Source organism: Budorcas taxicolor, chromosome 22 (genome assembly GCF_023091745.1).
Source record: "Budorcas taxicolor isolate Tak-1 chromosome 22, Takin1.1, whole genome shotgun sequence".
NCBI classification, from domain to species: domain Eukaryota; kingdom Metazoa; phylum Chordata; class Mammalia; order Artiodactyla; family Bovidae; genus Budorcas; species Budorcas taxicolor.
In genome coordinates this window covers 46,854,164-46,877,238 of record NC_068931.1, presented here as the reverse complement: position 1 = coordinate 46,877,238, position 23,075 = coordinate 46,854,164, and the positions used below count along the sequence as shown (strand labels likewise).

At 46.2% G+C, this 23,075-nt stretch overlaps 1 protein-coding gene across 1 annotated transcript in view; it reads left to right on the top strand.

Moving 5' to 3' along the window:
• LOXHD1 (lipoxygenase homology PLAT domains 1) overlaps positions 1-23,075 on the top strand; it is a 197,862-nt gene that overhangs the window by 74,564 nt on the left and 100,223 nt on the right. Inside the window, exons 13-16 of the mRNA XM_052660502.1 lie at positions 12,658-12,812; positions 14,325-14,485; positions 17,350-17,426; positions 20,080-20,276. Coding sequence (XP_052516462.1) covers positions 12,658-12,812; positions 14,325-14,485; positions 17,350-17,426; positions 20,080-20,276 — 590 coding nt within the window. The remainder of the gene's footprint in view (positions 1-12,657; positions 12,813-14,324; positions 14,486-17,349; positions 17,427-20,079; positions 20,277-23,075) is intronic.

Sequence of the window (23,075 nt, the reverse complement as noted above, 5' to 3'; positions counted from 1 at the left end):
TCTCCAATGCATGAAAGTGAAAAGTGAAAGCGAAGTCGCTCAGTCGTGTCTGACTCTTAGCGACTCCATGGACTGCAGCCCACCAGGCTCCTCCGCCCATGGGATTTTCCAGGCAAGAGTACTGGAGTGGGGTGCCATCTGTGTCCTAGTCTCTTCTTAAAAGGACACCCATCATACTCGATGAAGGTCCACACATACGACCTCATTTTATCTTGTTTACCTCTTTAAATGTCCAACCGCCAAAAACAATCACATTCTGAGGCCCTGGGGGTTGTGACTTTGTTTTGTTGATCCTGTTCGTGGTGCCAGTTGTCTCGCTATACCTCACTGTGCACACTGTTCACTGAACCCAGGGTAGGCAAGGCTCGACCTAAGAGACTGGAAGAAGACTCGAGGAGCCATAGGAACTGGAGACATGTTTATTCTCTCCTGGCTGGCACGGCAGCTGCAGTAACAGATAAGACATAACCCAAGATAAGCACACCCAACCCTTCAGGGCCCTTCCGGGTGAAGCTCATATAGGCCTGCTGCACAAAGTGGCCTGTGACCAAGTTGAGTACCTCACAATGCGCGTGTGCAGTGCTAAAAGTGGTCTCGGCTGTTACATAACCGTGCAAAGTCATCGTTTACAGAACATGGAGCCAGAGGGCTTGAAAGCCTGGCGGGGGGAAGGGGGGAAATGAGAGAGCCTGACTGGCGCCATCTTGTTAATTTCCCCGCAGACTTCAACATATGGATATGCTGCTGCTGCTAAGTCGCTTTAGTTGTGTCTGACTCTTAGCGACCCCATGGACTGCAGCCTACCAGGCTCCTCCATCCATGGGATTTTCCAGGCAAGAGTACTGGAGTGGATATGGATATGTGGGGGACACAATTCAGCCTGCATCAGAGAGTATCTCTCAAAGTGTGGTCAAGAGCTCGTTTATATCAAAGTTGCCCAGAGTATTTGTTAAAACAAAGATGCCTGGGCCCAATCTCAGATAATACTAACTAGACTCTCTGAGGGCTCTGCCTGGTAATCTGTATTTTTATCAAGCACACCAAGTAATTTTTGCACATATCAAAACTTGAGAGACTTTTTTCCACTCATCAATGTCCAAGTGGTCATCTGCATGCTAGTCCTCGTCCGCTTTGGTGCCCTCACCTCCCTCCCAGGCAGCCAGCCACTGCTCAGGACCTCACTCGGGCTCATCCCACAGAGCTGCCCCTCTGAGCTCTGACTCAGTCTCCACCTCCAACTCGGGCTCCTGCGCTCCTAGGCTTCTCATGCCCTTGATGACATGTATACCACCCTTGACCTTGAACTCCATCCAGCTCCTTCTTTACGTTTCTCCTGCTCTGTCAAGGACTTGTGGGTGTGTGGAGGATGTGTTTTAGGCACAGGCCTTTAAGAAATCATCCAGTGGGGAGAAGACGCGATCTTGAAATTGGGCAAGGACCAAGTCAACTACAGAGGAGAACATAAATTCAAGAAATACTTCACAGGTGGAACCGGCGGGATTTGAATGAATGCTGTGGACACAGTGGGGAGATGAGCTTCCTGCTGAAGAAGCTGGGATTTGGAAGTAGGGATCTGAAAGATTAGAAGAGATCATGGTGGGAGGGGTGGGGAGGAAGAGCGTTTCCATAGGTTATATGCAATAACACGCTTGTTTGTTTTTGTCTTCTGTGATACTATTACAAGAAAATGGCAATTTAAAAAATTCTGTAACGACTAGTATTGGATTGAAGTGAGCTAAGTCGAGACCTGGCACCCTTTACTGGAGTGCTTGCACCTCGAGCAACATAATACAAGGAAGCTACAAGGGACTAAAAATAACTGCACACATACAGCAGTTGGGGCAATTACGAACCACAGATAGAAAAAGGCCACAAACCAACTGCCATTTCTGAGTTGCAGGGAGCAAAAGCAGGATACTGGGCATGACCCCTGCACACAGCACCACCAAGGGTGTGGGCAGACCACCTAAGCCACTCCTCCAATCAGAGCCACCAATCTGCCACTACCCTCATCCCGTTTAAGGCACCAGCTTGCCCTCCTCGGAGAGCGAGCAAGGGCACTGGCAAAGCCTTGCCTGAATTTCTTTTCTGGCCTCTTACCAATTTCTATTGATTAAAGAGTCCCAGGACCTGGGTTCGTAACAGAAGAGCTGTTTGTTCTGGCTATAAAGGCATTTTAATGTCCTCTGGGGGTCCTGGGCAGTACTTTGGAGCCCATACCAACTTGAATTCCTTTCCCTCAACTGTTCTTTTTGGCCCACATAAATTTCTCTTGTTCTTGGAACATGCCCATGTCCTCACTCACCTCTACAGAAATTCAGATCTCCTTTTCTGGTCTGGATGCTTCCTTGTAACAATAAATAGAGGTGGTGGCAATGTCTCACTTCCCCAGTTGGTATCCTGGTCTAGTGAATAATATGCAGGGCTTCCTGGAAATCCCTTGGGGAGAGCTTTGGGCTCATGTAAGATGAGTAAATACCAATTTAAAACCAATTCTCTAGGTTTGAAACTGTGTACTCCTAGTTTACTTAAAAACAAGGGCCAGTCAAACAAGCAATTAACACCACGTCTGAGAGCCAGGATGCCACCGGGGGTGATCGCACTGATTAATGCAGACCAGGAAACATGGACAAAACACTCACCAGCCCACAATTTATTTCCACCTTGCCTTTCCCTCAGGAACTATATGAGATAGCAAAACTGATGAAATTAGCATTCTCCAGTGTGTGCCCAGCAGAAGTGATTTCATACCACTGATGAGCGGGCAAGAGACCACTGGACTCAAGTGCTGAAAATTGTAGCTTCTTGCTAATCAGGCTGAGCTGTAATTTTAAAATTAAAGTACAAGAGGCTCCAGTACTTACTGTCTGTTTGAAGTCTTTCACTGCTGATAACTAACAGTTAAAATCATCTTTAATTGCCCACAGGCTTCTTGCCAGGAAGGAGCTTGAAACCTTAGTGGCAGGTGGGCTGGGAGGGCCCCCTCCCCTAGAGAGGATTGGGACCCCTGACAACGTCCAGGCAAACAGACCTTTGAACTCCTGAATAAAGGGGACTGGAATTCCCAGGCACAGGGATTTCTGAATTCCCTTATCAGCTTGCTTCTGGGAAGGGCCTAATAGTTACAACTGGAAAAGGCAAAACGACCTTCATCAAAATTCAGAATGAAGTGAGACAGGCACGCCCCCTTCCCTTTTGTGCTTCCACGTTTCATTACTCAAACCAGTCACCGCTATTTGCTCCGATTACTGTTAACAATGCCTATCGTTGGGAGCTTAACACAAAAACATCAGTTTCGTTTATACTAAGGCTGAAAGTTTAAAACACATAGTTTCTGTATTTTAGCAGAGTTGATTGGAGAGAGCAATGGTTGAATGCCAGGTGCTGTCCCCCCAAAGAGGCAGTGTTGGAGGCAAGACCTTTCCCCCTTGTTGGCTTCAGCCCCAGTCAGGCAGGTCTTCGGATAAGCTGCTGTCCTTGACCTTTTCTTCTAACAAGTGCTTTTGCTCAGACACTGTATCTTCAGGCTCTTATATTTAAAGGTCAAATTTAATTTTCAGATGTCTTCATATCACCAAATAAAATGGGTATATGACGGAAAAAAAATTTGTGCATTGAAATCAACTTACTGGTACATCATTTCTGATGTACTTAATCTTCATTTCAGATGGACCACGGATGAGTAGTGTTCATTTTTAAAAACAGCTATATTGAGGTATGATACATGTTCCTACAAAGCATCTATTTAAAGTATTCAGAGGCTTTTAGTATATTGATATAATTATTCTTCATGACCACTATCAACTTTCAGAACATTTTCATTGCCCCCAAAAGAAACCACATGCCCAATAGAAGTCACACCTATTCCCCCACCTCACTCCTTAGCTCTGTACTTACCCATCTGTTTAAACCAGTCATCTGTTTTTTGTTCCTAGATTTTCCTGTTCTGGACGTTTCATATAAGTGAAATCATTTAATGTAAGACTTTTTATGTCTGTTTCTTTTACTTTGTTATTTAGTTCCTAAGTCGTGTCCAACTCTTTGAGACCCCAGTGGACTGCAGCACTCCACACTTCTTTCTCCTTCACTGTCCCCTGGAGTTTGCTCAGATTCATGTCCATTGAGTCAGCGATGCTATCTAACCATCTCATCCTCTGATGCCCTCTTCTCCTTTTACCTTCAGTCTTTACCAGCATCACAGTCTTTTGCAATGATTTGTCTCTTCACATCAGGTGGCCAAAGTATTGGAGCTTCAGCTTCAGCATCAGTCCTTCCAATGAATATTCAGGCTTGATTTCTTTAGGATTGACCGGTTTGATCCCCTTGCAGTCCAAGGGATTCTTAAGATTCTTCTCCAGCACCACAACGCAAAAGCATCAGATGTTCGGTGCTCCGTCTTCTTTCACTTAGCATAATGTTTTTTAATATCCATTCACCTTGTAGCATGTATCAGCATTTCGTTTACTTTAATTACTGAATAGTAGTTCGTTGTGTAGAGAGAATGCATTCAATTGTTGATGGACATTTGGGTTGTTTCCACGTTTTGGCTATTATGAATAATGTGACTATGAACATTTATGTGCAAGCTTTTGTGTGGACATATGTTTTCAGTCCTCTTGGATATATATCCATGAGTCAAACTGCTGCTATGTGGCAATTCTGTTTTGAGTTTTGAGAAACTATCCTACTGTTTTTCAAAACAGCTGCATGTTTTACATTTCCATCAGCAATGTATGAGAGTTTTAATCTCTCTACATCCTTGCCAACACTTGTTTTTCTTTAATATTCTTTTTGTTGTGGCTCTTTTGGGTCCCTTGAAATTCTATATGCATTTTAGAAATGGCTTGTCAATTTCTACAAAGAAGTCAACTAAGACTGATAGAGATTCATTTTTATCTGTAGGTCAGTTTGAGAAGTATTGCCTTGACGATACAATCGGAGCTTAATGATGAGACCCCAATGGACTGCAGCGATGTTAAGACTTAACGATGTTAAGTCTTCCAATTCGAGAACACAGGATGCTTTTCCACTTATTTAAATCATCTTTAATTTCTTTCAACACTTTTTTAGTTTTCAGAGTATAAGTTTTACACATGTCTTTCTTTTTTATTGAGGCATAATTGACTCACAAAGTTATATTTAGTTTCAGGTATACAACATAATTATTCAATATTTGTATATATTGCGAAGTGATCACCACAGTAAGTCTAGTTAACATCCATCACCGTATGTTGCTACATAATTTTTTTCTTGTGATGAGAACTTTTAAGATATACTGTCTTCTTGTTGTTTAGTTGCTAAGTCGTGTCTGACTCTTTGTGGCGGCATGGTTTGCAGCACACCAGGCTTCCCTGTCCTCCACCATCTCCCAGAGTTTGCTCAAGTTCATGTCCATTGAGTCAGTGATGCTGTCTGACCACCTCATCCTCTGATGCCCTCTTTTCCTTTGGCCTTCTACTCTCTTCACAATGTTCAAACATGCAGTACAGTATTATTAATGTTAGTTGCTATACTGTACATCTCTGTGACTTATTAATTGGTTTTCACTTGTTTTCTTAAATTATCTGTTAAGGGACTTCCTCGGTGGCCCAGTGGCTAAGACTCCACGCTCCCAATGCAGGGGCCCTGGGTTTGATCCCTTGTCAGGGAATTAGATCCCACATGCCACAACTAAGACCCAGCACAGTCAAATAAATATCTTAAAAAATTATCTGTTAAGTATTTAATCTTTTGGGGCTTCCCTGGTGGTTCAGCTGGTAAAGAATCCACCTGCAATGCAGGAAACCTGGGTTCAGTCCCTGGGTTGGGAAGATACCCTGGAGAAGAGAACAGCTACCCACTCCAATATTCTGACCTGGAGAATTCCATGGACTGTAGAGTCCATGGGATCGCAAAGAGTCAGACACGACTGAGCAACTGTCACTTTCATTTATTCTTTTTAATGCTATTTTGAATGGAAATGTTTTATTAGTTTTATTTTCAGATTATTCATTGCAAGGTAATAGAAATACAGTTGATTTTGCTATCTTGATCTTGTATGCCATGACTTTGCTGAACTCATTTATTGGTTCTGATCATTTTTAGTAGATTCCTTGTGATTTTCGTTATACAAGGTCATATTGTCCATGAATAGAGATAGTTTTACTTCTTCCCAACCTGGATACCTGTTCAAAAAGACACATGTACCCCAGTGTTCATTGCAGCACTATTTACAATAGTTAGGACATGAAAGCAACCTAAATGTCCATAGACAGATGAATGGATAAAGAAGATATGGTTCATATATACTACAGAATATTATTCAGCCATAAAAAGGGACAAAGTTGGGTCACTTGTAGTGATGTGCATGAACCTAGAGTCTGTCATACAGAGTGTCTGTCTCTTCCTGAGCCATCCTTTTACTTTCAACCTATTTGTGTCTTTGTATCTAAAGTGTGTTTCTTCCACATATCAGATAGTAAGATCCATTATTCATCCTGTCAATCTCTGTGTAATAAGGAGCATGAATTATTTTTGATGTTTGACTTCTGACAGCTTTCCAGCTACACCAATCTTTCTCATTTTCTGCCTGATATCTGGGCAATTTGGTGAGAAAGCCTGGATGTTCCCTTCCTTCACACTGGTGGAAAGTTCAAGCCATACAAGGACCCATGTGAAGAAATTCCCACCCCCTAACCACCATACCCCGGAGAAGGCAATGGCACCCCACTCCAGTACTCTTGCCTGGAAAATCCCATGGACGGAGGAGCCTGGTAGGCTGCAGTCCATGGGGTCGCGAAGAGTCAGACACAACTGAGCGACTTCCCTTTCACTTTTCAATTTCATGCATTGGAGAAGGCAATGGCGACCCACTCCAGTGTTCTTGCCTGCAGAATCCCAGGGACAGCGGAGCCTGGTGGGCTGCCGTCTCTGGGGTCGCACAGAGTCGGACATGACTGAAGTGACTTAGCAGCAGCAGCAGCAGCAGCAACCACCATACCCCAAGCCAGTCATCCCTCCCTGCTATCTCAAGCCATTTTTGGACCTGCTTGAGGTTTATCATGCTCTCCCAGAACTCCTAATTATATGAAAAATCATCTTATGTTCACTCTTGGTACATCATTAACCTTGATTTCTGATCAAATGTGGAGTAGGGGGATCCATCCTATCTCTGTCGGATTATCATCACGTTTTGCCTTTGGATTAAAATATTTAGTCCATTTACACTTAAGGTAATTACTAATAAGGCAGGATTTAAGTTTGCCATTTTGCTATTTGCCTTTTATATGTCATAAGTTTTTTTGTTGTCCCTTTCTTATTCTTTCTTTTATATTAGTTTCTAAAATAGAATTTTAGTTCCCTGGTTTCTTTTTATTTATATAAATTATTTTCTTATTGGAAAGAATTACACTTGGGGAATTATACCAGGGAATTACAATTAACAGCTTGCAACATTCTAGTTAGGATTAATACCAACTTATTTTCAATAATATACAAAACTCTGCTCTGGCGTAGGTTTGTTTTGTTTCTCCTCCTTCATGCTATATTGCCATACAAATTACATTTTCGTACATTATAAACCCACCAATGCAATTATATATATATATTGCTTTATGCAGTTGTCTTTTATATAAAATATGAGAAGAAAAGGGTACAAACAAAAATTAAAATATACTGTCTATAAATATGCCTCTATCATTGCTTTTCCTCATTCCCTTTATGTCTGAGTGTGTTCAAGTTACTGTCTAGCGTCAAATATGAAGGACTCCCGTTAATGTTTCTTTTAGAGCAGGTTTGCTAATGATGAATTCTTTTAGTTTTTGTTTATCTGGGAATGCCTTAATAGCCCCTTCATCAAAAAAAAAAAAAAAAATAGGCTTTTTAGAGCAGTCTTAGATTCAGAGCACAATCCCTCTGCTTCACTGGCTGCCGCTTCTCATCTGAGTGTCTAGCTTCCGGGCTTGACCTCTAAAGTGGGCATCCCTCCACAGGCCTCCTCTACAGTCTGCATCCTCTCCACAGAGGGCCTCACCTCGCACTGTGACTTTCAGTGGAATCTACATGTCTATGATGACGAAAGTCATATCAATAGTCCTGACCCTCCACACATATTCAACTGCCATCTTGACCTCTCTTTATAATCGTCAAATGCAGCAGTCCCCATCCATTTTGGGAGCAGGGACTGATTTCAAGGAAGACAATTTTTCCTTGGACTGGGGAGGGGATGGTTTGGGGATTATTTAAGCACAGTATATTTACTGTGCACTTTATTTCTACTATTATTGCATTGTGATATATAACGAGATAATTATACAACTCACTACAGTGCAGGATTGGTGGGCCTTAAACTTGTTTTTCTGCAGCTAGGCGGTCCCATTTGGGGGCAACGGGAGAAAGCGACACCCAAAGTGTGCTGCCGATGTCCAGTCCACTCTGTAATTCCATTTTGACTGCTGTCACTGCAGAAAACCCTGCTTCACAAAGATAAGATGTTGGAAATGAAAGCAGGCTTTTCAGTGCTTTTTTTTGGCAATCTCATAATATTCCACCTTGGCTTCAATCCAGAAAGTATGGAGATTTGAAGTTGTCCCAACACACTTTTAAGGCCACCATCATCTGTGATCCTCTTCTGGCACAGACAAAGTCAGCTCACCTGGCTTATTCACAGATGGTTCACAGATCAGTTCCTTCCCAGTTTGTGAGTCTTTTGTGGCTGGAAAGTAATGCTCCAAGTCTTTTGAAAGCTGAGATAGGTGATTGTGCACAAGCTGGGAGAAAGAGGGTGCTGGCTCAGTCTCTTTCAAAATCTCTGCTAATGTTTGAAACATGTCAAAAATCCCAATGTTCACTCATCAGCCGCATAATTCCAGTTTGGCTTTGAATGCAGCCACTTTATCTGCTGACTTGGAAACAGTGCCATTTTCCCCTGTGACAGACTGCGTTTGTTGAGCAGGTTGCATATGTCACGCAGTAAGCAAGTTTTGCAACCAATTCTGTGTCACTAAAATGTGCTGCCTGATAGTGACTGTTTTCCTAGAAGAAATCTCTGCAGTGGCCCTTGTAACTAAAGCACTCTGGTCAGTGATCTTCCTTTAGAAAGCCATCTCATTTCTGTGTATAAGAGAAGGCATGTGAGCTCTGTGTCCATCTCCTCACAGAGCTCTGTAATCAGACATGAGTTAAGGTCACGTGCTTTAATGGGGCTGATCATTTTAATCACAACCTGCCAAACATTGTTAAGTTCAGGTGACATTTTTCAGCTAACCAGCATTTCTCTATGGATGACACAGTGTGTAGGTTTAAAGTCAGAAGCAACCTCTTTTACCTGAGTAGTGAAACCAGAAAGTTGTCTAGTTATGGCAGCTGCTCCGCCCATGCATATACTGAGACAGAATGACCAGTTCAGTTTTCCTGATATGTAGTCATTCAAAGACTTGAGCTCTGGTGTTGGTTGGCTACAAAAGTGCACGTGACATACCCTCACACACATCCTCCTGAAAAACATATCGCACAAAAACAAGCATTGCTGCCTTGTTGTCATCATTGGTAGACTCATCAACCTGGATTCCATATCAAGGTGACTCTCTAATCCCAACAGTTGCACCTCAGTGTCCCCTGCTATTTCAGGGGACATCGTCCATTCATCCATTCATCTAGTTAAGGTGCTGGGCAAAAGAGGAACACGTGCCACCCTTTGAGCTGCAGTCTCTCCTTAAGGCTCACAACAATGTCCTTAGTAACAGGTAGGATCAGCTCTTCACCAGTATTAAAGGGCTTCTAGCTCTAGCAATGCAGTTAGGCACTAAGAATGATGCTCTCAGTGCAGACACGTTTGATAAAGTGGTGCCCTTCAATAATTGCATCTGTTCTTTGTGTTCACATTTTTTTTCTTCTGAAAAACTCCAAGGGCTTATCTTTTAATGCAGGGTGCTTGGTATCCATGAGGTGAAGAAGTTTAGAAGGTTTCATGGTTTTGTTGGCTAGCTGGTCGCTGCATATTTTACCAAACGGGCTTGGAGAATATGAATCACCTGTTGAAATGAATGTGTAGTTTAAGTAGGACTCTTGGTATTTTCTTTGAAGTGCAGCCTACTTTTTGTGAAATGAAGTGAAAGTCGCTTGGTTGTGTCCGACTCTTTGCAGCCCCATGGACTATAGCCCGCCAGGCTCCTTTGTCCTTGGGGATTCTCCAGCAAGAATACTGGAGTGGGTAGCTGTTTCTTCCTCCAGGGGATCTTTCCAACCCAGAGATCGAACCCAGGTCTCCTGCATTGCAGACAGATTCTCTAACGGTTGAGCCACCAAGCAGCCTCAGAGTCTTCTGTCTCATCATTGGGTCTTCACCCACTTCCAGAGAAACTCCCCAGTGATGTTTATTTTTCACCCATTTTGGCTAGGGTTAGCTTGTGGGCTTGCCGAAACTGTGACTGAGAAAAGTGTGCAGAGTGAGAAAGAGGCATGGATGGAAGTGGTAAATAAAATAACGGGTGGGCCATGCATGGACTAAACTAAGTGTTGGATTCTGACTTAAAGCCTGCCACCAGATGTGGCTTGTTACTCCCCACTCACTGATAGGGTTTAGATATGAGTCTGCAAGCAATTGATTTATTATGGTCTCTGTTCAGTCAACCTCTCTGCTAATGCTAATCTGATTTGCAGCCTCTCCCAAGCACTAGCTTCACTGCCTCAGTTCCACCTCAGATCATCAGGCATTAGATTTTCATAAGGAGTGCACAGCTTAGATCCCTCGCATGCTCAGTTCACAGTAGGTTTTGCACTCCTACGAGAATCTAATGCCACCTCTTATCTAACAGGAGACAGAATTCAGGTGGCAATGCAAAGCAAGGGTGAGTGGCTGTAAATACAGACAAAGTTTCGCTTGCTCACCTACCACTTACCTCCTGCTGTGTGGGCCAGTTCCTAACAGGCTACAGACAGGTACTGGTCTTTGGCCTGGGGGTTGAGGACCCCTGATCTAAAAGGCATCTCAGATTTATAATGAACAAACAGAACTATTGAATTTTACCTCCAAACTTATCCTTCTTCCCAGACGTCCCTACTTCTTGGCAATGCTATTCACCTAGTTGCCCAAGCCAAAAACCCAGGAATCATCCTTGGTTCCTCTCTTTCCCTTAATTACCTATCTAATCTATCACTGATCTGTTCTTTCTACCTCAAAAATGTATCCCTAATCTACTGACTTCTCTCCATCTCCACTGTACTCCCAGTCCTAGGTACCCTCTCTCTTTTCTAGACTAATTATTCCACTAACTGTCCTCTCTGATTCTCTCCTTCATCCCCTACAATCGGCTCTCTGCATAGCAACCAGATGCTCTTTAAAACATAGATCAGGCCAGGTTACTTCCTTGCTTAAACCCTATACTGGCTTCCTGTACTACTAAAAACAATAAGCAAAGGAAGCCACATGTCTTACCTTGACCTGTCACACATCACGGGCCCCTTTCTGGCCCCTGTTCACTTCTGGACCTCACATCATCCCCTGCTGCTTCCTCCACGCCAGCCACACTGGCCTTATTCTCTCTGCTCCTGGAATATAGCTGCTCATCCCCACTTTATAGTCTCCGTACCCACACCGGGGCTTCACAGTTAGCAGCACCCTCTTCTTTCACAGCACCTGTGTCTGGCTCTATCACTAATATCTTAGTCCAAGCCTTGCCTCCTCACAGCAAGCTTTTCTGCATCTCTAAATCATTTTCACCCCCTCACCGCCCTTCTCTTCACTTCTAGCACACTCTGTGGCATCACTTCAAGGTCATCTTTGTTACAGATGTAACTCGGAGATTTCCCTGTTCTTATTTTATGGTTTTACTGTCCATCTCTCTGCTCCAATCTTCCATTCTTAAGTCCAATGCAAGTGCCACAGAGCAAGAGTTTGTCTGTCTTGCTCATTACACCTGTCATAATGCCTTCCACCTACTAGGCTTAGGTAAACAGATAGGGGGCAAATGAATTTATGAATTTCACTTTGAAGCTTATTTTAAGTGGAAGCAAGGCTGTGATGTGCAGGATGGGGGCTGCCCCCAACAGTATATTTTCAATGTGGGAAGACTCTTCTGACCTTTCCGGAGCGGCTGCACTTTGTGGCTTTCTCTCTGCTTCTCTTCCTGGTGTGTCCTTAGCACTGGGGAGTTCTGAAGAGAAGAGAAGGCTCAGTTCTTGTTCAAAAGAAAAGCTATCTTACTTTTCTTAGGAAGACAGGGCACATATGAATTGGAGAGCAACCTAAGGCAAAATAAAGTCTACTGGGCTGGAATGGAATCAAGTGCCAAAATGTTTGAATTAGACCTGTGGTCCCCAAACACTGCCAGCTTCACCAGAGTCCCCTGGGAGAGCTTGTGAACAATGCAGTTTTAGGCATCCAGCTCAAGAACTAAGATTTGAGAAGTCTGAGGCAGGGCCCAGGAATCGGAATTCTTATAAACATTTCCCATGGAGTTCTGATGATTAGCCAGGAGCAGGAACCTCTGAACTGTCTGGGACAGAGATTTGCAGCTTAGCTGGCCCTGCATTGTCCTGAGGCAGCTGAGGGAAGGAGCAAGGTCAGCCCTGGATGAGAGCTGGATGGAGGAGGGGAAGCAGGGCTTGAAAGTGGGGAGCAGCAGGCCAGCGCTGGGAGCAGGGGGCTGGCAGTCAGCGGTCTCCCCCTCCGCCTGCCAGTGGCCCGGTACCGCGTGACTGTGTGCACCGGGGAACTCGAAGGTGCGGGAACGGATGCCAACGTCTACCTCTGCCTGTACGGTGACGTGGGGGACACAGGGGAGCGGCTGCTCTACAACTGCAGGAATAACACCGACCTGTTTGAGAAGGGCAATGTAAGTTGCAGCGGCGCCACGCCCCACCGGCCCCACCCACTCTTCCTTGGTCTTCCCTGCTCCAGGTAGAGCTGCCCACTGGTGTGGGCCTCAGCCATCAGAGGGGCTGGCTCTGGGGAAGGGAACAGGGAACTGCATGCCTGACACCCACCAGGCTCCTAGGACTGGGAGCTGGAGAGCTACCCTAAAGGGATCACAATCCTCTTCCCACTCCTGAGCTTTGAGAAGAGGGCAGAGCAGGAGGACTTCAGGACAGGCAGGTAGGGAAGGAAGCTGGGCACCTTACGGTGACCTGGAGACCCCAGGCTTGCAGGAAGCTGGGGCATCTGAGGGCCTGCTTGAGAACACTGCCTTCTCCACTAAGCATGACCACTGGAGGCACCTTGTTCATTTCCTTTTTAAGAGAAAAACCAAGAAAGATACTAAACGTGGAAGGGGGAGAACTAGGTTCTCCTGTCAGCCACATGACCATGCGCTGGGTGTTTCGTTTGGTTTCCCCAGCCATCATCCGGGTTTACTGGGGAGGCTGTGTGAAACAGCAGGGAAAGAGTCAGGCAGACTGGGGCCAGTCACTCCATCCCTTGAGCCTCTAAAGTGGGTAAAGGGTGCCTACCTGTGGCTGGCTGTTGTGAGGATGTCAGATGCGCTGCCCTGGCAGATCTGGCCCACAGCACAGTGTGTGTGCGCGCTAAGTCGTGTCCGACTCATTGCAACCCTACAGACTGTAGCCTGCCAGGCTCCTCTGTCCATGGGATTCTCCAGGCAAGAATACTGGAGTGGGTTACCATGCCCTCTCCTGTAAAGAGCTGTGTGGCTGCAAAACTGTGAGGCCAAGGTTGGTCATCAGATGAAGACTTGATAAGCCTTGGTCCTCTCCTTCCTCTGCCATCCCTTCCTTGGTGAGGGCAGGGCAAGCCCCGGAATGTGAGTGGAGGTCTCCTTGCATCCTTTCTCATTCTTTTCTTGCTACATCTTCTGACTCCTGCCATGAATCCCACCCTCGAGTTCCTGTCCCCAGGGTATGCTCCTATAGACTTGGTGACTTTGTAGCCCCTGCTGTGTTGGCGAGAAAAAACTGAAATTAACAAGACCACTGGTTTCCCCCCAGTCATTCCCTTTCTCAAAAGGGCCCATTGTCTTTCTGCAGCAAAGAGCTAGAGGAGATTAGCCTAGGAATGAATTCACAATGAATGGTTAGTCACTGATGACAGCTTGATGTGTTAATCCTCCTGGGGGATTTGCCTTTTAAAAGGAGATCACAGGGAATGGCCATTGTTTAGCCAAGAAATGCAGGTCTCAGTTGTTGAGAACTTGACATCAAATGATGTTCCAGTGGGAGAAATTGGGGTGGAGTGCAATCTGTTCTTTATTGGTAGCTCCTGGCCCACCTGGGAAAGACCAGTAGCCCAATCCATCAGCTATGGCTTGTAGGGTTTCTGGGCCTGGCTCTTCCCTTGGTGTTTGGGTCCCAGGGGAGCCACCGTCCATCTGGCCCTGCTGTCTCCCTTGTAGGCCGATGAGTTCACCATCGAGTCTGTCACCATGCGGAAGGTGAGGCGGGTGAGGATCAGACACGACGGCAAAGGCAGCGGCAGCGGCTGGTTCCTGGAGCGGGTGCTGGTGAGAGAGGAGGGGCAGCCTGAGAGCGACAACGTGGAGTTCCCGTGTTTCAGGTACACCAGGCCCGCCAGCTTTGGTCTTCCCCAGCTCAGGTTACAGGCCTTGGGTTCTCTGTCTTGCTGAGGTGTGTGGTTATGGTGTTTACTGTCAGAACTTCTCTGCCAGGATCAGGGAGTGGTGAACATCTTAGCTACAGTAGATGTGTGTGTTTATGTGTGAGTGTGTATGTGTGTACATGTGTGTGCATACTTCCACACTTTTGTGAGCCCAGGGAAAGAATAATAAAAGCTCCAGCAGACTGGCTTATCTATTTCACAACGTCTCACGCTGAAACTGGGCTGAAGTGTCTGAAGTTGAAAGAAAGCGGCTATATTTGGAAATATGTATTAATATCCTGCGAGTATTTAGGTGGAAACTGAAATGACAGGTCATGGTTTCCTTTGCTGCTGGGAGGGCCTGGGGATGGAGAAGTGGTGGAGGACAAGAAGGGAGAGATGGGGCTTTGTGATGGCTGAGGGTGGATGAGGATGGTGGTCCATCCTTCCAGTTCGTCCTATGAGCACTCAGCCAGGGCTGCACCACAGCGGCCTCCAGGTCTGTGGGAGATGCCTCAGTGACCTCAGCAGGACAATCAGAGGTTGACTGAGGGGCTCTAACCAGCACTGCTCACTTCCCCAAGTCTCTCCCTTCCTGTCATCAAAGCCAAGAGTTTGTGTCCTCATGTCTTAGATTCACAGCGTGAAAGCTCATGGGAAGCATGACAACTTAGTGGTCAGCTAATTTTTTCTTAATTGAGGTATAGTTGATTTAAAATACTGTGTTAATTTCAGGTGGAGAGTTTCAGATTATTTTCCATCGTAGGTTATCGAATTTAGTTCCTAGTGTTATACAGTAGATTCTTGTTGCTTATCTATTTTACATGTCATAGTTGATGCTAGCTAACAGCTAACTGATAGCAAGGTCCTAGAGATCATGGGCCTGGGGAGGCAGGGCTCGAGAGAGAGATGGGAGAGACCACAAGGTCACCCGCATTGACCCAAGGGGAGAGGAGGCAGCTTATTGGTAAAGTGGACCGTGGTTTAGGGAAGCCTGAGCTCCAGGTCAGGAGCGCTGGGGAGGCAGCTGTGCCTTGGCTTCCTTTGATATGTTCCGTGGCCAGGAGTTGCCTCCCTCTCGGGTTTATAACAGGAGTGACTGCAAAGATAAGCACCAAGACACAGGCAAATGGGGTGACATTCTGGACAAGAAGCAAGTGTCTTGGTTTCCCTGTTGCCCTGGAGAACACTGAGAGTGTCTCTTCTGTTGCCATCAGCCCAGTGTCACAGACCATCTTGAGTACTGGGGCCTGGATAACTCCTGCCTGCACAACTGTCTGATTTCTCAGTCTGGGTCCCTGTGCTCAGCGGAAACAGTGCTTTTCAGGCAAATTGGTCCAGTCTTTCCTGCTGGCATCTACCGTGGCCCACTCCAATGTACTGACGAGTCATAGCCACCAAGCCCCCTCCCTTCAGGGTGCAGACCCACCTTCTTGTTGGCAAATCTCATTCATCCTTGAGAAGTCAGATCAGAGCCTCTTCACATGAGCCTTCCTCATTTCTCTAAACTTCTGTTGCACTTGATTTGGTCCAACATCCATTGTCATCTTGGTCACCATCTAGCTCTTTGGCCAGTCTGTCCTGCCTTCTTTTCTTTTAAATTAAATTTTTTTGGAGCATAGTTGCTGTACAATTTTCCTACTGTACAGCAAAGTGAAAAAATATATATATATATATATTCCCCCCTTTTTTTGTATTTCCTTCTCTTTAAGGTCACTATAGAGCACTGAGTTGAGTTCCCTGAGCTAGACAGTAGGTTCTCACTAATTATGTATTTAATACATAGTATTAATAGTGTGAGCTTCCCTGATAGCTCAGTTGGTAAAGATTCTACTTGCAATGCAGGAGACCCCAGTTCAATTCCTGGGTCAGGAAGATCCACTGAAGAAGGCATAGGCTACCCACTCCAGTATTCTTGGGCTTCCCTTGTGGCTCAGCTAGTAAAGAATCCACCTGCAATGTGGGAGACCTGGGTTTGATCCCTGGGTTGGGAAGATCCCCTGGAGAAGGGAAAGGCTACCCACTCCAGTATTCTGGCCTGGAGAAGTCCATGGACTGTATAGTCCATGGGATCACAAAGAGTCGGACACAACTTAGTGACTGAACTAATTACTTAGTGGGTAATACCAACATATAGATATATGACTATAAAAATAAGCTAGTTAAGTGATGCCTATGAAAGAGTTAGTTATCTGATAAAATTAGAATTTATTCTATGTCCTGTCTCCTTAACTAGACCGCAGGTTCTCTAGGGGCTGGGCTGTCTCTTATTCATCACAGTGTATCTTCTCTGCTTTCTCTCCACCCCAGAGCCCATAGCACAGTACCATGCACATGATGAACTTTTAGAAAAACATGTGGGGTTTTTTTTTTTTTGATGATAATGACACAGGTGTTCATGGCTTTGGGGACAGACTCTTTACCATGATAGCTGAAGTTCCACATCAAGCGACCCTGCCCCTTCTCCAGCCCCATCTGCCAACCCTGCAACATTTGCTCGCTCCATTCCATTCCATTCCACACTTGCCTTCTGTCTGCTCCTGGAGGCTCTGCTCTGTCCCAGCACATTGTTTGCTCCGAATGCACCTCCCTCCTCTCCTGGTTAACTCCTCATCACCCTCCCAGTTTTATCCAGTTATCACCTCTGCGGGGCAGCCCTCCCTCCCATTCTGGGTTGAGATCCTTTCTTCTGAGCTCTGGTAGAACCATTTTCCTTTGCTGAGTTCAGAGCTCTGGCCTCCCGGTGACTCTGCATGAATTGTGTGATGCCTGGTTGTCGGGCTGCCCCACTCAGAGAGCTAACGGCCCTTGTTTGCCCACAGGTGGCTGGACAAGGATAAGGATGATGGACAGTTGGTCCGAGAGTTGCTGCCCAGCGACAGCAATGCGACACTGAAGAGTAAGTGGTCCAGAAGGCAGGTGGTGGGTGTGGCCTGGGCAGGACTTCCCTGGCTACCTAGAGACTAGCCCTTGGAGAAAGCACACACCCTCCACTTTACTCCATGAAGGCAGCACTGAGAGGGTAGGGAGGAAGAGGCTCTGGGAGAGATCAGGAACGCTCTGCCTGTCTGAGCTTTGCACAGCCTCTTTATAGCCCTGGATGTGGGGTCCTGGATGCCTGTGGGCTTCTGTTGATGAGAGTAACAAAGGCAGTAACTGGTTAATGCTGCACGGCCCCAGGGTGGGCACCTGTCATTCGGGACCTTGTTTTTCAATGCTGAGAATTATCCTAGAGGTCTTATAGTTTTCCTTGCTGCTGCTGTTGCTGCTAAGTCACTTCAGTCATGTCCAACTCTGTGCGACCCCAGAGATGGCAGCCCACCAGGCTCCCCCGTCCCTGGGATTCTCCAGGCAAGAACACTGGAGTGGGTTGCCATTTCCTTCTCCAATAGTTTTCCTTCCTGGTGTTATTTCGTCAAGAACCTTGATCTGTTCATGAGTGTTAGACAAAATTTTTAAAAATATATCCAGAATCCTCAATAATACCAACACCTGGTTTCTTTTCCAAAGCTTCATAAAACTGTTAATTGCTCAACTGCGTCTGACTCTTTGAGACCCCCATGGGCTGTAGCCCACCATGCCACTCTGTTCCTAGAATTCCCCAGGCAAGAGTACTGAAATGGGTTGCCATTTTCTTCCCCAAGGGATCTTTCTGACCCAGAGATCGAAACTGAGTCTCCCTCATTGCAGGCAGATTCTTCATTGTCTGAGCCACCAGGGAAGCCCCTAATACCTCATATTTATCACGCATTATCTGCAGTTTGCTATCTGACCTCAGGAAGATACTTAGCTCCACCAGGTCTGCATCCTCACCTGACAGGTGGGCATTATGCCATCAGCTCCGCCGACCTTCCCAAGTTATTTCTGGGCTCACATGAATAATAAGACCACATATTTATCACTTTTTATCTCATGTGAGTCCAGCAAGAACCCTGGAAGTCGGCAGAGCTAATGTTGTTTCGCCAATTTGTCAGGGAGGACCCAGATCTGGTGGAGCTAAATATCTTCCTGAGGTCAGATAGCAAATTGCAAAGTTGGAATTCTGCATTCTGAGAACACTGAATTACAGGATTTAAGAGCTGGAACAGTTCTTAAGAGATGAAAAAAATGCCTCCAGTGGACACAAGTCTCATGTTTGTGCCAAGGGGAACTCCTGGGATAGCCAGGTCTGCAGTCAGCAGTGGAGCTGGGCCCAGCACCCAGGCATCTCTGTCTTCCTGCCTGGCCTTCCCACTCCAGCAAGCCCCACTGTTCGACAGGGACAGGGTCCTTCAGACTCCCTCTTCCCCAAGTCAGAGTTTTTGAAAGGATTTAGATGAAAATGATATAAGGAAGCGGTCTTTTTTGCAGGTCTTGCTATATCTTTACAGCAAAGACAAGCCACCTCCTCAGGGCCGTCAGGTGTGCCCAGGGCAGCTGACCTGGACTAGACCCACAGGCCTGGCCTCCTCCAGGGCCTGACTGGTCTGTGGGGTTGTCACCTGAGAGCTGTGCTTAGCTGTCTCTCTCCAAGTATTTCTTGCCAGCGCCAGAAGGCCCTGAGACGACTGTGAACCGCAGGCTTTGGAACTAGCATCACCGGCCTTTCCAATGCTTCCTTTTTCATTCCCAAGACCCACGCCCTGGAAGAAGGCTATTGGACTTGGGCTCATGGCTCAGACTATCCTAGGCCTTGCCTTTTATCCTCCTTTGTGGACAGATGACACAGACCTTTCTGGGTCATAAGATAGAGTAACATCAGCGTGGCATTTCAGGTGAGAATAAGACCTTCAGGTCCACATTAGGGATTTACACATAGCTGACACTTTAAAAAATATCTTCAACTATTTTACTTTAATATATAAACCTTAATACGTAATAGTTCAGAGAAATCAATTGTGATTATTTCAGTATCATGCCAGAAATGTTATTTGATAAAACTCAGCTTCCATTTCTCAATTTTTAAAAAGTGTATACAAGCTTACTTCCTTAAATGATTGTGTGGAAACACCACTCTCAAATTTAAGGACTAGTATTATGCTTAAGGATGACTGCCTAGTGTTTAGTGCTAGGCTGGCTCCTTCTGAACTGTTGCCATCTTGAGCCAAAAACATCATCTTCTGAGGCTCAAATTCCTCACCTGTAAAACTGAGGTCAGAACATCCGGCACTAACACCATGTAGGTAACGTGCTATGTTTTCTCCCGGGAGGTAGAGGCTTCCTTTGCCTTGGTTTCTTCATCCATCAGATAAGAAAGTGAATGCGTATTTGCTTTAAATCCTTGTCTCTTACATTTTAGCATTCTTTGCATGCCTTCCTGTTCTCAGTGCATTCACACCCTATGGGGCAGACGAAGCAGGAGTCAGAATTCTGATTTTGAGATGAGGGGACTCCAAAAGATGGTAGGAGCACCACCACCACCCCAGTCTCAGGGCTATGTGAGGAGAGCCAGAGCCTGGGCCCCCGACCCCCAGCTGAGTATCCAGCCCTGGCCATCGACCTCCTGCCCTGAGCTCCCTGCAGCTCCCCCGCGCTAACCCCTCCCTTCCCGCCTCCTGCCCTGGACTGTTCAGACTTCCGCTATCACATCAGCTTGAAGACGGGGGATGTCCCTGGGGCCAGCACAGATTCCAGAGTCTACATCAAGCTCTACGGGGACAAATCTGACACCATTAAGCAAGTTCTTCTCGTCTCTGACAATAACCTGAAAGACTATTTTGAACGTAGCCGAGTGGATGAGTTCACCCTGGAGACCCTCAGCATTGGAACTGTAAGTCTCTCCCAAGACCCTGTGAAGGTGTCTTACCTATTTCCCTGCGTGTATCTGCACATGGGTGCACACACACACACCCCCTTGTGTACACACACTCACACTCACATACACACACATGCACACACACACAGACACACTCATGAACACACACTCACATACATGCACACACACATATACACATACTCACACACACTTGCATACACACACATATACACATACACACATACACGCACACACACATATACACATACACACACTTGCATACACACATATACACATACTCACACACATACATGCACACACATATACACATACACACACATGCACACACAGAGACACACACTCATGAACACACACACTCACATACATGCACACACACATACTCACACACACTTGCATACACATGCATACACACACATGCACACACAGAGAGAGACACACACTCATGAACACACACTCACATACATGCACACACATATACACATACTCACACACACTTGCATACACACATATACACATACACACACATACATGCACACACACATACACACATACTCACACACACTTGCATATACACATATGCACACACACTTGCATACACACACATATACACATACACACACTCACACACACTCATATATGCACACACACACACTCTCACAACACACAGGTGAACCCATTTGAAGGGGAAAAGTGCCCAGTTGGTTAGTGCAGTATATTGTTTTCCAGTATGACCCAGAGCAGCAGGAGGCACATGAACAGTGCTCAAGCTTCCAGACTCTCTCTGGGGCTGGAACTCATGTTCTTAGTCCGGTGTTTCCTTTACCTCTGTAGCCAGGACCAGAGGGACCTGGGTCCTAGACACTGGTGTGCAGGGAAGGAGGAAGGAGGAAGGAGGGAGAGCTGTAAAGAGGGACTGGAAATGCTTCCCAGTTCCAAACTGGTGTGTGTGTCACAGTGACACCCAGAAAGCCTATTGCAGTGTGAACTCCCAGGCCACACCTGAGAGATTCTGCCTTAGATAAGAGATGGGTCCCCACCATCACCTCTCCAGCTGACTGTGCTGTGAGGGGTCTAAGCATTCACCTGGAGAAGTGTGGGTCTGACTGCCTGCACTCAAGTGCTGGAAACTTTTCTAGAAGTGTCTGAGCAGGGCTTCAGGTTACCACTTGCCCCTCTCGGGGTGGCTTATGGAAACTGAGAGGGTTACAAGCTCCCCTTTGCCGACTCCTCCCCTCTTGGTGAGCCTCACCTGAGTTCAGGTGCTCTGGGGAATGATTTCACCTTGAAGCTCCTTAGCTTAAATCAAGATTTTCCTTGATCAAGCTGTATTTACATTTTAAGCTGAATTAGTAATTGTAGACTGAAATGCTGTTTCCTTAACTAAGGATTTCTGGCAGCAGCCAGCAGATAAATGAGACATCCGAGTGGTGGGGAAGGGCGTTGGGGCCCTTCTTGTGTTTCTGAAACCTGCCCAACAAGCAATGTGGCCAAAAGCTTGGAGTGTGGGCTTGGGCTCCTGACTGCCTCGTCTGAGGCCCAGTGCTTCCACTTACCTGCCGTGTGCAAGTTACTTCATCTCTGTTTGCTTTGGTTTTCTCACTACTATCGAAAGGGATTCCAGTGGGATTGTCATTAGCATTAACTATGTCAGTAACACCCACACGCACATAGTATGTACTCAGTAAGCTCTAGCCTTGGTGACTGGAGAGTTGCCCACGTCAGGTGCTGGCCACCATGGGACTGACAGATGATCCCTGCCTTCGTGGTATTTTCTGTCACAACAGGCAGAAAACACCTGTTCCTGTCTTTCCTCTGTCACAGAGCCAGCACCACAGAAAGACGATGAAGCTCTCCCGCGCTGCTTGGCCCACACCCTAAAAGCTCTCAGACTGTCTGTAGACGTAGCTGGATTCCAGGGGACCGGGCTCCAGGCACTCAGCTGTGATAGAGTTTCCAATAGCAGCTGCAAATAGGTGCTCAGGACGCAGAAGAGCGAGAGCAAGGCTTACAGGGACCATTTTCTAAATCTGGCCTTTGGGCACCAGACTCACAACTAGCACCACCCCTCCAAACTACCACAGAAAGAATCTAGGGGGCTGGAAGGGATCTCAAAGGCCATCTGAGAATTCCATCTGATGTTAGAATTGGCCTGAATCTAAAAAAAACAAAAACAAAAACATAAATATCATTCAAACCCTGAAGAGCGAGGTACATTTAAGGATGGTAACATGCACATTTTTGTACTCATCTATGACATCTGTGGGCAAAGATTAACATAAAATATAAAACAGCAAAGCTACTGAACTATGGTGCTACTGAGAAAAATACACCTTGGTTCTAAGAGTGAGAGGAGGCACTGGACACAGAATGACAGAGCCCCGAAAGGTTGTCTGCGTATTGTCACCTACAGGATGGGTGTGCCAGAGAAGACGTGCAAAGACATGTACAACCATGTATGGTGTAATACAGAACAAAGCCAAATCACCAACATGTCCATCAGAAGCCAGTGGTTAATATTTTGAACGTTTGCTTTCTTATGCAGCCACCACATTCTTAGGACGTCCACTGCCTAACATTCAGTACATACTGGAGCTTTCAAAGCTCTGGTCACACCCACTTGCTTCTCACCATGTCCCTAGGAGGTGGGCTGAACTAAAGACAAAGGGACAGGGGCTCAAGGCTGGGGAGGCAGGGCTCTGGTCTCCTGGCTGGTTGAGGGCAGGCTGGCCTGGGACCCAGCCCTTCCTGCTGAGCCTGCATCTCCTGAAGAGCTGGAGACGGGGCTGAGGGGAG